The sequence below is a fragment of the Vanacampus margaritifer genome, chromosome 6 (genome assembly GCF_051991255.1).
Source record: "Vanacampus margaritifer isolate UIUO_Vmar chromosome 6, RoL_Vmar_1.0, whole genome shotgun sequence".
NCBI classification, from domain to species: domain Eukaryota; kingdom Metazoa; phylum Chordata; class Actinopteri; order Syngnathiformes; family Syngnathidae; genus Vanacampus; species Vanacampus margaritifer.
The window spans coordinates 8372162-8386877 of record NC_135437.1 but is presented as its reverse complement, the minus strand read 5'-3'; the positions used below and the strand labels follow the sequence as shown (position 1 = coordinate 8386877).

The window sequence follows — 14716 nt, the reverse complement described above, 5'->3', positions numbered from 1 at the left end:
CCGTTCCGAGCATCCCTCCTTCTCTTCACGACTCTTATCTCTTCAACGCATTTCCTCAAATGTCCTTTCAAAATCAGTTTTGAGGACTAATACATTTCACGAAATACAGCACGCGGCATCCTCAGCGTTTGTCAGTCAGCTTCAACTGTGTCAAGCTTAGAAAATGAATACATGAATATGCTGTTGCGTTTGGTTAATTAGAAGGACGATACACTGTGCCACATTGTCAGATGTAGGGGATACAGTACATCAACAGCTGACTCTTAAATCAGATCCCCCTTTGGACTCATTAGCTCAGACTTGGTTGAGAAAAAGGAGAGAATTGACTATACCACCTCCTACATGACCTAGTAGTTAGTGTAAAAGTGTGCTACCCCACTTCTTAGCCAAAGTCAGCTGGGATAGGCTGCGGCTCATCCGCAAGGCTAATGAGGACAAGCGCTATAGGAAATGAAGGAAAGGATGAATGATGTCGTACTTACAGTTTAAAGGTTAAAGGTTATGGAATAGGAAAATAGTATTGATGAAACTAAGCTAATACGTCCAAGAAACAGCAATCCACTTTGCGTCTCTAGACAAGGAATATATTTGGTTGATTACACATCTTTTGACACTGAATTAAATTTGAATATATGACACTTGAATGTGTGAATATGAAAAGGCTTGATTTTCATGTTTGTTAGATCCATGATTCTCCATCAGTCACTATTATTAAAAAATATTTTTTAATGTGATTGATCGTTTGTGGGCAGCACAATGGGCCAAGTTGATTAGCACGTGTGCTGCACCGTTTTTAGGTTTGGGGTTTGATTCTCTGTTCCGGGCTTAATATCTGGAGTTTGCATGTGCTTGTGCGGGTTCTCTTCAAGTATTCCAGATTTTGCCCACTTTTCCAAAACATGAATGTTTGCTTCATTGAAAACTCTCATATTTAGGAGGGTTACATAACGAATCCCATACATTAGTGGTGACCAGTCCAGGTTACCCTTCCTCTTGACGAAAGTCAGCTGGGATAGGCTCCAGCTTCCCAATGACTCTGAACAAGTTAAGCAGTACATAAAAATGACGCCTGGATTCAAAAACAAAATTTTACCTCCGTCCTTGCATTCATCCATCTATACAGGTGCTTTCTGTAGTGTTTATTCTAATCAGGGTCACAGGTGAGTTGGAACCTGTCCCAGCTGACAGTGAAAAGAAAAGACCACAAACAAATGCGTACGAGAGAGACTCACCGCCGCTTCATCCTCTCTACTGTCGCTGGTGTCTTCACTCTTGTGGTGGCTCGTTGAGGAGCGAGTGTCCCGCTTGCGGCTGGTGTCTGAGCCCTCCGTCTGTCTCTCTCCATCTAGAGAAAAAAAACATGGACACTGCTTAGAAAGCTGGCGAGCATGGCTGCCATCATTGTCAGCTCCATTTTAATCAACTTAGTGTAATGAGGGTGGTAATGAAGATAAAGTGCAATCCTGATTATGTTTATCTTTATTATCATCATTTTTATGGTCTAAAAATCAAAGCCGTACAAATTCAAGGAGGAGAACACCAATAAAAACAATAAAAGAAAGCATGATGGGGAGGTGGACATTAGTAGAGTACAATTTTCTCACCTAAAAATGGTGACAATTCGCATTATTGTGGATGATCGAATCAAAGTAAAAAGGACAAAAGTAAGAGCCAGTCAATACATCTCCAATTTGGTTGACAGGACCGCTGCTGTTCAGATGGGATCTCTCTCTCTCTCTCTGTCTCTCTCTATCTCTCTCTCTCTCTCTCTCTCTCTCTCTCTCTCTCTCCCCCCCCTACCTGTTTGCTGTTACATACATTACATGGTGGTTTATTGCCTGCTGGAGAAGGGGATGCTCTATGTGCATGCACACACCAGGGGGACAGATTGTGAATAAAAGACAAGGTGGAGGAGAGCGGGTAGGGGACCTATAAAGCATAATGAGAGCTAAAGGTTTTCCAATATGTCTCCTTAACAAAGAGTCTGAATAGACTGAATTGGAGGGAGGAAGTAGTGCGTGTGTACGCGTCAAACATTCTAAATAGAACCACAATGGCACTTAGTAGAGTGCAGATCTCCACTAAGGCGGCAAAATCCAGTTAGCATCAGCAGCAAATCAACTGCATAGAGTGACATCTGTTTACAACACATTGCCGTATAGTAATGAATCAACAAGACAATAAATAATTTAAATAGTCATTAAAAAAACATGTAAAATGGATTCTTGGAACACTTTAATTCTATTCTATTAATCGAGACTTCCTGGACCCTCCATTTTACATGGATCTGCACTCTAAAAACAGTTGGGTCAAAAATGGACCCATCCTTTACTTGGGTTCAATTTGACTTAACTTTGAGTTAAGAAATCACATTACAAGGCTAAAATATAAATTGAGGTAAAAAAGAAAACAAGAATAGGAAGAAATAAAAGAGTTTATATGTTCAAAAGGGGTAGGAAGACGTTAAAAACGTATCTAGTCCTACCCCTTATTCGTTTTATGTTGATGATAAGGTAATGTATTTCAACAAAAAGAAATGTATAAACCTAATCATATATACAAGTGCACTTTAACATACGCACATTTGCCAGCGACATATGTACATGAAATTCGTAGACATATGCCATAATACATTTATGAATCATATCCTCATACTCACATATACAATTTTCATCACACTCATACCGATACATCCATAAAAATTACAGCATATATACAATTTTAACAGCTCATGTTTGATTTAAGTATATATTATTTTAACTTTGCTTTTAAACATTTTTTTTTTAATTCAGCAAGTGACTGACATCTTTTCAGGTCAGCTACAAAATTATTCCACAATCGAACACCTTTTACAGAAATACACCTTAGCTTAATATTTGTTCTTGTTTTAATTTTTTTGTAGACACTTGTACCCCTTATATTATAAGGACTCTCTCTAATTTCAAACAGCTTTTGGGTACTGTGGCAGAGTAGATTGTTGTGTACTTTATACATTATTTGTGCTATTTTAAATTCTACTAAGTCGTGGAATTTGATTGTATATTTTGATCCATTTATCATTCTAATGAACAATATAATGTGTATAATGATTTATTATTCAGGACATCCTTAGTTTTAGAGAGTATCCCTATCATTTTGAAGATGATCATTTATATCATTAATAAGAGACCATCTTCTTTTTAGAGTGTGCCTCAAAATTCAATGGATTCTTTCATGGGTCGTGGCCTGCTCTTCCACTATGACAAAAGCGTAAATGAGTAGGCTTATTTGTAAAATCGCTAACAAAAAAAGTTTTGGTGAAAATATTAGCTTGTACGTCAAAGGAACAATAATTAAATGTTCTGCAAGCAGAGTGAACATCACAGGAAGGGTTCCAGCATGCATAACTTGGTTTTGATAATTTGTTGTCCTCCTACACTGAACACCGTCACGCTCGTCTCGCCCTCTTTGCAATTTCACTGATTCAATGATAACAATTGTGATATGATCTGAAACATTTGACCAACGTCCTGAAATGCAATGGCAGAGGAAATTGCCATGCTCAGATTGCGTTCTTTTTCAAACTGCTAGACCATCATTCTCCGATTGTGTGAGGATGCATTGTGTTCTGACTCTTACCCACTCTGGAAAAAGAAAGCCTAAGCTTTCAGAGAAAAGTAATACCAGGAAATGAAAGCCAAGTCAGCTTTCAGTGACAGCAACTTTCAAGAGGGCTCGAGCCTTAAGAAGCATGCTATCAAAACTGCTAGTCAGTAGTCCAACGGTCACGTTTGTGTAAGTGCTGCCTCCAGGGTCCTTCAAAGCTCAGCCAGATCAAAGGGAAGCACTATCCAACTATGCTTGATACCTAGTTTCATTCTCCATCTATTGTTGAGCAGAAACCTAAAAGCAGCAGGACACTTCCAGCTTCTAAGCTTGCTATTCCATCAAAGCCTATTTTATCTCTGAAATTTCAAAAACCTGCAAACAAAATAATCGACAAGGGGATAGGAGGATAAAAAAAAAGGTATCAACAGTAACTACTTTTCTATTAACTTCGCCAGGGACCCTACAGGCAATGTCCCGGACAGAATTGAGATCGGATGTTTTAGGATCCCAACTAGGGTTATTAATTAAAACATTTCAGGGGGTGTGAGAAAATGCATTTCACAGTTTTCTAATTTGAATTGATTTTTGTCATTTTTATTTTTATTTTTTTAATATGAAGGCCAGCACAGCAGACTAGTGGTACTCCGGCTTTTTCCCACATCATAGGATCAGAGAAAACTAAATTGCCTGTAGGTATGAAAGGTTGTTTTTATATATGTATCCTTTGCACAGGCATTTGACTGGCAACCAGTCAAGGTTGCACTCCACCTGTTGGCAAAAAATAAATAATATTTTTCTTTAAATAGCTGGAATACAGTAGGTTCTAGAAGTATACTATAAAGTAGAGTTTAGTATATTCAAGATATAGTGATATTTGAATAAAATGTGCTTGTACACGTTTTCTATCATGGAGCATTGCAGCAGCAGCTCTAACCACTTTTTTTTTTCCAATTTAGGCTGTGATTTATCTCTATAAGACTGTGCCACTAAGACAGTTCATCTCAATTCGACCTAAGAGCATTAAGAGCAATACACGTAGAATGCATAAAGGTATGCCTCTTTTTTTGCCACCCACTGAAGTTCACGCCTCTAGAAAGTGCCGAGTTCACCACCAGACATTTCCATTCATAGGCCACACTCGAGGTGGAGCGTGTCGGTGGGCGAGAGAGGAGGTGGTGAACTTGAGCGAGTGCGGAGGAGTCCGTACCAACTGCTGGACTGTGACGGGACTTCCTCAAGCTTCCATGCTACCTCTAATGAAGTAATGAATAGCTGACTGGCAGGTTAATAGAAGCCAATCGACTACGAGTTGTGCCAGCAGCAGGAGGCAATGTGGAATACTGATCACTTAGCAGCTTCGTCTCTATTGTTCTGCCTAATCTTTTCATGTCCCACAGCCCAAAAGCAGCAAGCAGCAGTAAATGATGTTGCCTGTAGCTAGAGGGCAGAGTAGAGATAATTTTTTTTTAATCATTGTAGCTAAGTCTTCATCAAGTTATTAAAATGTAAATTTAGCATTGCAAAGGTAAGGTTAATGCTTTTAGTTCATGCATTCAAAAACAACAAATATGTGGTACACTTTTTCATTTATCAAAACTTACAAAACAATCATTTAGTTTGTACACAAAATTGCCAAAAAAGTGAGAAACTTTATTTTGTAAAAGGCAGGAAAGAAAATCTTCGAAAAGCAAAAAATGTTAGAAAAATTGTTAGCAAAAAAAAAAGGCAGAAAGAATGTCCAAAATAGCCATAAAAAAATTCCAAAATTACTATATGTCCATAAAATTGCCCAAAGAAATGTCAGAGATTTGACAGAAAGGCAGAAAGGTGTAAAAATGTATGAAAACTGAAGTTTGAAAAACTGAACACACATTAAAAAATAATAATAATCCAAAAGCGGAAGCCAAAAGGTTGAAGGTATACTTAGGCCCTAGGTCATTACATTCTGATGAGCATCTTCCTATAATTCAAACCTGGTGGGAATTTTACACACTGTCATGGCACCATGGTGAAGTGTAGTGAGCACAATTAAGGTCCTCATTTGGCTCTTTCTGTGTGGTTTATATGACACCAAGGCTACAGGTACTGAAGAATCTTCTACAAAAAAAAATTCTCACAAATGTTAAATATTCAGCTAGATTTCATAATACAAAAGCATACCAAACATGCAAAAACAAAAATCTAACAACACAGAAGTAACATTTTCTTAAAAGCTTAAACAATACTGTATAAAAACACTAAACATGAAGCAATCATTGAAACTTCTTGTATTTTATCAAGAATAAACATGACCAGTGCCAGTTCTTACAAAGCCGCTACAACATGGCTCATGGTGGCCCTTTCCCAAAAAGGCTTAATGTAGGACCGTGTATATGGGAACTGGTAGTTATCTTTCACGGGTAAACGTATGTTTGGCCCCGTTATAAAATGGTATACATTGACAGCACACACTTTGGCATTGACAAAAAGTGTAAACATAGCCCAATTGTGTTGTTTTCATTGTATTACCATTCATTATGGAGAATAAAACAATTCTGATCTTAAAATTAATCTTGTTTTATTCAAATTGAAATTAACCTTGTGCACAAAAGTCCGAACCTGAGCAACATTTATTTTGTACTCCTCTCTTATGTCCTTTCTCACTGTGAAAGTGATTCGCTAGTTTCAAAGTGAGTTTCTGGGTCAGGCCCCTGTGTGGGATTGTCTCAAAAATGCTGCTGTAACCATTGGCACTACAAGAATTATACCTCACTTAGGACATCATTAAAAGCTTCTTATTAGTCATGCTGTGCTTAATGTATTAAGTAATTAATTCAACTCTTGGGATATTCCTGATAGCAACATGTTAGACTTTGCTCTGTGTGAGAGCATGCAGACCTATCTTCTATGAGACCACACTGACTGAGTAAAGCAAGTTTGGAAGTATGATGGGGGGAGGCGAGGAAAACATCTTAGAGAGAGAATAAGGTTACAACAAACAGTATACTTTTACTTTAAATAAATTATTGACAAAGCCGATCTTCTCTTGCACTCATCTATACCACACTGTAACTTCATCTCACTGACGTAAGTTGCAGTCCTGCTAAGTACTTAAAACATTTCCTTCCTTTCCTCCTTAGCAACATTGAAGCTGAGTAAGGTTGTGGTAAAATTAGCTCTCTTTTTTTAAGCTTTTAAAAACAACAGTGGGAAAGGGACATGAGGCAGTGGGGAGCAAGGACAGGGATTCCAAGAGACTTCGGACGAGAATATTAAAATAAGTGTTGCTAATGGTGGAGAACTTGTGGAGTAAAGCAAACACCCTGAGTTTAAAGACGAACAGAACCTCAAACAGCCGTTTTGTTGCCTGATAATTCCATAACTAATTATTTAACGTTAATTGAGTCTTGCACTCTCTCCCTGCTGCCTTTTACAATAGACTGCTTTTAATAGCACAAGAGCTCATAAAGTTTTACAAGGCTAATGGCTAATGGCATGCGAGATGTCAAATTGAAATCCAGTGTAGCTGTTAGAGTGTTTTTTTTTTCAGGGCCTAACAGTCATGGGTTCATGAACACAAACAGCATGGTGTGATTGTGGCAGGGGGCAGCATAGGGCAGTGTTAGCCAAACAGGGATGGCTAATTATAGCAAATAAACTGCACTGATGTGTGCCATTAACCAGACAGTAATGAAGGCAAGTGGAGTGCTGCCGTGACACTGATGAATGGGCAAGGCTCTCTCTGGCCATACAGTTCACACAACCTCTTGAGGAAAGTGAGAGCACTTGAAGATACAGCTAGCTGTGGAATTTGGATGCAAACAAATAATAAGGGATATCTAATGTGGAGTGGTGCAATATAAAGTGTTTCTAGAGCAAGAACAAGCAATGCCTTGTGTGTTGTAATGTGGGTCATGGCAAATGAGGACCCACCCTCCATCCTTATTCCTCAAGGCTCCTCCACAATGTTATGCATTGCACTAATAACTCACTAAAGCTTCCACTTAGGGAACATTCAAATATCAAAAAGGGGGGAGCTTTGGTTGAAGACAAACATACGATCAAAGCCCCAAGGCGCAGTGCACTCAACGATTAATAGGCAGCCAGACACAAAGTGGAATGACCTGATTGCAGTGATGGAGTACAACCACAATCACACCCATACAAACTGGTAGAGGGAGAGTATTGTTTTAGAGCTCATCTGATAAATACAATCAATAACGTTTGCATTAGAGAGTTAACAAACATTCGGGTGCTCCATTCAGACTAAAAGCTAGTGTGTAAAAAGCTTCTCATGATATATTTACAAGGCAGCTCAATAGTTAGTTTTCTGTCAATGTGTCTTTACTACTACGAACATGAAGAAAGATTTTGAGTAATCAAATGCACAAAAGCTTTACAACAACCAGCATTTCTTGTCTATTAAGCGACTGATTTTATGCTACATGGCAACATAAAGACAAGTGTGTGCATTGCATTGGGCCATTATCAATGTGACTGATTAAGGAAACTGTTGAGATGCAAATCTGATATTTCAGACCAGTGTGTTGAGAATATTAGACCAGATATTAAGAAAACCTTAAGAAATAATCTTGAATCATTTACGCAAAGAACAGAGTTTAGCATATTTCCGAAGACGTGGCTAACAGCGCTAACATCAGAATGTCGTTTAGGAATCACTTTATGAACCTCTCTTACCTCTGCACAGTGTACAATTTTCATGTCTATTATGTTAATGTGCTTGTGCTCGTAAAATGGGTACATGTTCTGTTTTCCTTGCATACCATTCCCTTTTCCTTTTTTTGTTGTTGTTGTTTGTTTCCTGAAACCACTATCGCTACTGCGACAATGCTAATTTTCCTATTGTGGCACTAATAAAGGTTACCTAATCTAATCTAATAGACGTACCAGAACTAAAACTGTCAAAAGTTTAGTGTCTCCTTTTCCACTACACGATACCAACCTACAGTATTTTAAAGTTTTGTGATAGTAAAATAACTAACTATATAGGATTTTATTAGCATTTTTTCCAAAAGATCTAGATTAGTCATACAGCCTTCTACAATGCCTCTAATTTATGAATTAAAACATATTTTTCAAACACCTCAAGATCTCTTTTGGGGTGAAAAGATCCTTTTCATCTCAACACTCAGTTGCCATAGAGACAAGAAATTGGAAAAAAGTATGCCCCATGAGTGATACAAAATCTAAAACAAGGCAGTTAGAGGAAGAATGGAGGGAAGGGGAAAATATGACTCTAAGGTATTCATTGTGAATCCACATGCAAGTGCACGGACGGACACTGTGTGAACACAGAGCACAAAGCAATCCTAGTGACACCCAGAGGAGGCTGCTCCACTCCCAGCTGCTGAGATAAGGAGCGCGTAACCACCATCACAGCTCATGTGTCACCAGGGAAGCATTAAGAGAGAGCACAAAGAGGCTACATGCTTCCCGAGCACCCCTCATTTATTTGCATACATTTGTAAACCCTGAAACAAAAGCAACATGGACCATCTGTCATGATCTGTGTTTTGTTTTTGTTTATGGGTCATGTTTTCCTCCCTTTGTCAAAGTATCGTCAAGTTTTATCATGTCCTCCTGTTCTTGTCTTCCCGGTCCCTAGTGTTACCCAATCAGCTCCCCTAGCCACGTGTGTCTTGTCCAGGTGTCTCTCCTTGTCTCGTTACTATGTGTATTTCGTTCCCTGCTTTCTTTCAGTTCTTGTCGAGTCATTGTCACACCCATGCCATGTCCAGTCGTCATCATTTGCTTGCTTAGCCGTGTTCCTGTTTGATTTGTTGCTTTGACTTATGTTTTTGGACATTGTTGATTTTGTTATTTTTGCCAAGTACCTCGTTTGCCTTTTTTTTTTTTAATTAAATTCCCTTTTTGACTGCATCCTTGCCTGGCTGCTTTTGCTCCCTGCATTTGGGTCTTCAATCCCAGGCCCCAACCTGACACCATCTCAATAGGCTAATGTGCAGGCACACCGTTAGTTCGAGTGGGAGCAGAACGGAGCATCCAAATTAGGCGAAGGTGCTAGCCGTAACCTTTCTGTGATTATTCATCCATCTTGTGGGCTCATGACAGCCGAGAGACAGCGCAGCAGACAGTCGGCGGGTACCAAAAGCCTCCTTTCGGGCAACATATGACAGTTAAACGTGAATGCATAGCCTAACATTTCGGTCTCCTAGCCTAAGGCATGAGCGACAACAAAATGTGGGAAAAATGACATTGTTTTTGCGGTAGCAATGAGAACAAAGAAAGAGGAGTAAGAATATCGAAGGAAATCTGGAGACATTAGATATGCCAGACTTGAAGACAGTGAAGCCTCAAAATACTTAAGAATGAACCCCAAATAACCTTACTCTGTTAACATCCCCTCTCCCTTTCTCTCTCCTTGTGTGGTTGTAAAATTGCTGGAGTAGTTTTCTGCTTCTTTGTCTTATTTGTACTTCTAAAATCGCCTGCCTTCCCAGACCAATTCATTTATTCTGCCCTTTTTTTGTCATCTTGCTTTCAATCATATCCCTGCATCCCATTAATATGGGAGCATTGTTCCCTTGCAAGGCCACGGAGGGGTCATTATCTGATCATCATCCCAAAGAGTCATTACACTTAAGATTATACTGCCTGTACGCTGAGAGGGAGAGTTGGATGGAAAAAAAGAGAGGTGAGGGTGGGAGGATGAAGAAAGAAAAGTGCAAAAAAAACTGGAAAGACGAGGACAGCAATGGAAAGGCTTTACGGCATGAAAACTACAGATAAGAAGAACACGGGGAGTGGAAAGGAGGACAAGAAAAAGATGAGAGGGGAGAAAAAAAGGAGCTGATGTGCTGCATACAAAGAGAAAGAAGGCGGAAAAGAACAGAAACAATAATAGCCTTGTCTTATCACTGCACAGTGATGAATTCCCTTCTCACAGGAGTCTCCCGGCTTGGTCCGTACGTGATGACAAACGCGCTCCATCCCTCACTGCACCCATTGCTATTTATGACTGCTGCTCTTCCACTAGCAGCCATGAAGGAACCAGCTGGGTTTCATTTCATCTCAGGTCAGTGTCGTCACTCCTGGGACCTGATGAGAACGTCAAATGGGGCTTCACTAGTTACATCCTCACTGTCCGTCTGTCAGCTTCAATGTTGCAAGCCTTTCAGCTCATCAACTCCTGATTACCAGGGATCAGTTACCTCATTGTTAACTGATACATGTGACAGCAACCATCCATCCAATCAAGCAGCTTTAGCAGACTTTGCTCAACCATGGCGCTTCGTCCGAGTGTTCCGAGGGGATCCTGAGGTGTTCCCAGGCCAGCTGAGATAAGTAATCTCGCCAGTGTTTCCTGGGTCATCGCTATGGCCTGCTGCCTTTGGGAATGCCCGGAACACCTCATCAGGGAGGCTTCCGAGAGGCATTCTAACCAAATTCCAGAACCACCTCATCTGGCTCAGCTGAACGTGGAGGAGCAGCAGCTCGACTCCGAGTCCCACCCAGATGACCCAGCTTCTCACCGTTTCTCTTCGGACACCTGTGGAGGAATCTCATTTCCGCCGCTTGTACAATATCCAGGATCATGTTCTTTCGATCCTTTCCCGAATGAGGACCATGATCTTAGATTTGGAGGTGCTGATTTTCATCCCAAGCACTTCAGTGTGAGTTGGAGATCATGGTTTTAAGAAACCAATAGTAGCACATCATCTGCAAAAAGCAAAGATGCAATACTGAGACCACCAAACCCCTCAAAGCCTCAGATGCACCTAGAAATTCTGTCTGCAAAGGGTATGAACTGAATTAGTGAAATCGGGCAGCCTTGGCGGGGTCAAATCCGACTTACTGACAGCAATGTGGACCATATTCCGACACCGGCCGTACAGGGACCAACACAACTCGTATCAGGGGCTTCGGTAAACCGTACGCCACGAGCGCCTTCTCCAAGTCCACAAAGCACATGTAGACTGGTTGGCCGAACTCCCATGCACCCTTAAGGACCCTGCTGAGGGTGTAGCGCTGGCCCACTGTTCCGCGGCGCACCCTCCTCTCCAGCATCCCTATATAGACTTACCAAGGAGGCTTAGGAGTGTGAAACCCCTGTAGTTAGAACACAAAAAGGCACAGACAACTTGACTTGGCATTGGGACACACAAAACCCTCCATGGTAAGGTCATGGCTGAGGGACATGTATCAAAGGAGAAGTCCAGCAAGCAGCATAGTGTCCAACCAAATTCAACATATGGGGATGTGGCTTCTGTGCTTTTTTTTTTTGTTCTAACATACATTTTCCGATTGATGCCATCGTGGTGGTGATTCAGTTTCTAAATGAATTTGTGTTGTAAGGATTTTTTTTTTTTAATAACAAGGTGCAACTTGTGTCTCTCTTTTCTAAACTATTCCAAGCACCTCTCCCTTTTTATGGCAGGGGGCTCTGTGAGTGAACCTTATTCCATTTTCCCAGTTTTCGATAATTCTCCAATAACAATCTTGGCTGACTCAGCCCCAATAAGCATTAAGCACTTGGCCAGGCAATTAATCCATGCAATCTGCTGCAACTGTTTGCATTTTGTATGTAGTGTCTGTTTACACATTCACATATTCCTGCCTGGAATCAATTATTCATGGGTGTTACTTTTTGTGCCCTCCAGCAACAGCACATGCTGGTCACAAACGAGAAACGGAGCCATTGATCGACACCTCTAACGACACTTTGGAAATGAAAAGGAGATGTGAAGCAGCAGGTTCAGCACTAGGACAAATTTGCCGCACGCATGCAGGAGGCAGAAATAGGAATGATCCAAGTGCAGAGACACATTTAGTACGCAAAGCAGCACTCCGAATGATGGAGGCAAATGTAGAAAGTTTGTGTGTGCGATGACACCCGATGACGACAGTACGATACGATACTATATACTTTTATTTTCCCCGTGGGGAACTTTTTCCTGGACTCCGTCCAGCTGCAGTTTACAGTAAAGAAAAAAACAACAGAATAGAAAGAGATAAAATTAAAATTAAATAAGAAGTGCAGCAATAAGTAGAAGACTGAGGTAAGAGGTTGCATCTAAGACTCAACAAGATATGATGGGAATAATGAAAAATGTAAGCACTTTTAAATAGTTTTGGCAGTTACTTTTCTGCAACTGAACCTCAGAAGAAGACTAGCCTTATTGATGATAGACAGTTTAGATTGTCCAGCAATTTTCTATGATGAAGCATTAAACAATTGTTTTGTATTTTTTGTAAACACACACACACACACACACACACACACACACAAATTTAGCCAACGCAACTCCATAGGAAACGGTTTTCTGTACTTAATAAAAAAGCGTCAAATAAATAAATGACCTAACCGTTATGAAAGAAGATGAGACTGTCAAGTTAAAAGGGAGCATGTTAGTCAGTAATTGGCAAAGCATTTTGAAAGCTCCACTTTGATAGTAAAAGGATTGTCAGGGGAAAGAGGTACACGCATGGCAAGCAAAAAGGTGCAAAACAACATGTTTTTAATCTCCTTAATGGAACAGATGCCTGGTTGACTTAGTCTTTGATAGCCCATAGTCCAAATCACACCGTGTCCAACACGGGTGTGGAAATAACTGTGCCTTGTATGCGTCGCTGCTTGGCAACCTCCTTAACAGTAATGAACGCATCCTATGCTGCGACAGGTGCAGTGTTCGCTCGTACTCTCGCTCGTACTGCTTCCGGTCGAGAAATCAAGATCGCAACATTTCATCCATGGTGGTCCATATGAAATTGTAAATACAGTTCAATGTTGGCGCGACTTGCCACTCGTGAAATGTTATGTCAGAACCCCACGCACTGCAGGAGTGCAAGCTTGACTTGGACAGTTCAAATTATCCCGCACCCTTCCCGACGCGTGCCTGTTGTAATGGAAATCCAATGGCGGCCGTGTAGTGTCGTTTCGTGAGGTGCGGTGTGGTTTGGTAGCGTGTGGTGCGAGGTTAATGGAAAAGTGGCATTAGAATGTCAGAGTGAATTTAATATATATATATTTATTTATTTTTTTTTTTCCTGGAGAGCTCAGTATTGTTTATTCGGTAATTTTACCGATTTGACATGTCATCATCATTGCTCTCTTTTTTTATTTTATTTTAATTTTTTTATTTTTATTTTTATTTTTTTTTGTATGTGGGTGAGTATGTGTATGTGCGTGTGTGCGTGCGTGCGTGCGTGTGAGTGTGTGTATATTCATTAGCTCACCTAAAACCTATTAAAAATCCCATACCGTTCACCTAAACCGAACACTTCCAGCCAGAGTCGTGAGGCCGTCAGGAGACCCGAGGAAGGACCAAAGAAAAGAAAGGAAAGTGAAATCCAGCACCGACCAGACACCACCCACCAGGCCACCAACCAGAGTCCTTCACCAACCCCAGAAACATCTAAATTCTAACAAATCAGGGAGACCTCAAGAGACCAAAGGAGAGACTGTGAGACTGAGATTGTGTCTGAGTTTCGATAGATGCTGGTGTGGTGGATCTGGCATGCATAAAAATCTCCACCAAAGAGGGGAGCCGTCGACCCCCGCCAGGACAGAGCAAGCGTAACACCTCAGGGCCCCCCAGGCCGCGACAGCGCCAAAGGACGACCCCCGGGCCCCGCAGGGGCCACCGGCCGGAGAGCAAACCTAGGAGCAGGAGCGCCCCCCACCCCAACACGGCCCGCGCCCCCAACCCAACGCAGCAGGACGGGGCACTGCAGACCCGCCAGGCACCCCAACGGTCCACAGCCCCCGCTGCCCCCACGATCCCTCCGCCCGCCATCCACCCCAACCAGAGTCAGAGTGAATTTCTGAATGCGCCCCATGTTGACAGCAGCGATTGAGTGCCGGTTGGAAACTTGCAATTCTAACTACGGAAAGGTTTTTCTTTTTTTTTTTAGTTTAAAAGTGCCTATACTGTACCATAATTAGAATCCAGCATCGTATTGTGGCCAAAGGTATTACTACTTCTTTAGCTTCCATTTCTTCAACTACCTTTTTTGTTTATGGTTGGTTTTGTTTTGACTTTTCTTTTGGGGGGAAGGGGAGCTTTTCTGACTACCTAAATGAGTAGGGACTAACAATTTTAATTTAAAAATACGAATAGAGTTACCAAAAGCTTTGCACCTTAATTGTGGGGAACATAGATATTTT

The 14716-nt window shown here is 41.0% G+C and overlaps 1 protein-coding gene across 1 annotated transcript in view; it reads right to left on the bottom strand.

The window, feature by feature from the left end:
- The window catches only part of b4galnt4a (beta-1,4-N-acetyl-galactosaminyl transferase 4a), a 156430-nt gene that overhangs the window by 89806 nt on the left and 51908 nt on the right, over positions 1–14716 (bottom strand). The window contains exon 2 of the mRNA XM_077568374.1: positions 1233–1345. Coding sequence (XP_077424500.1) covers positions 1233–1345 — 113 coding nt within the window. The remainder of the gene's footprint in view (positions 1–1232; positions 1346–14716) is intronic.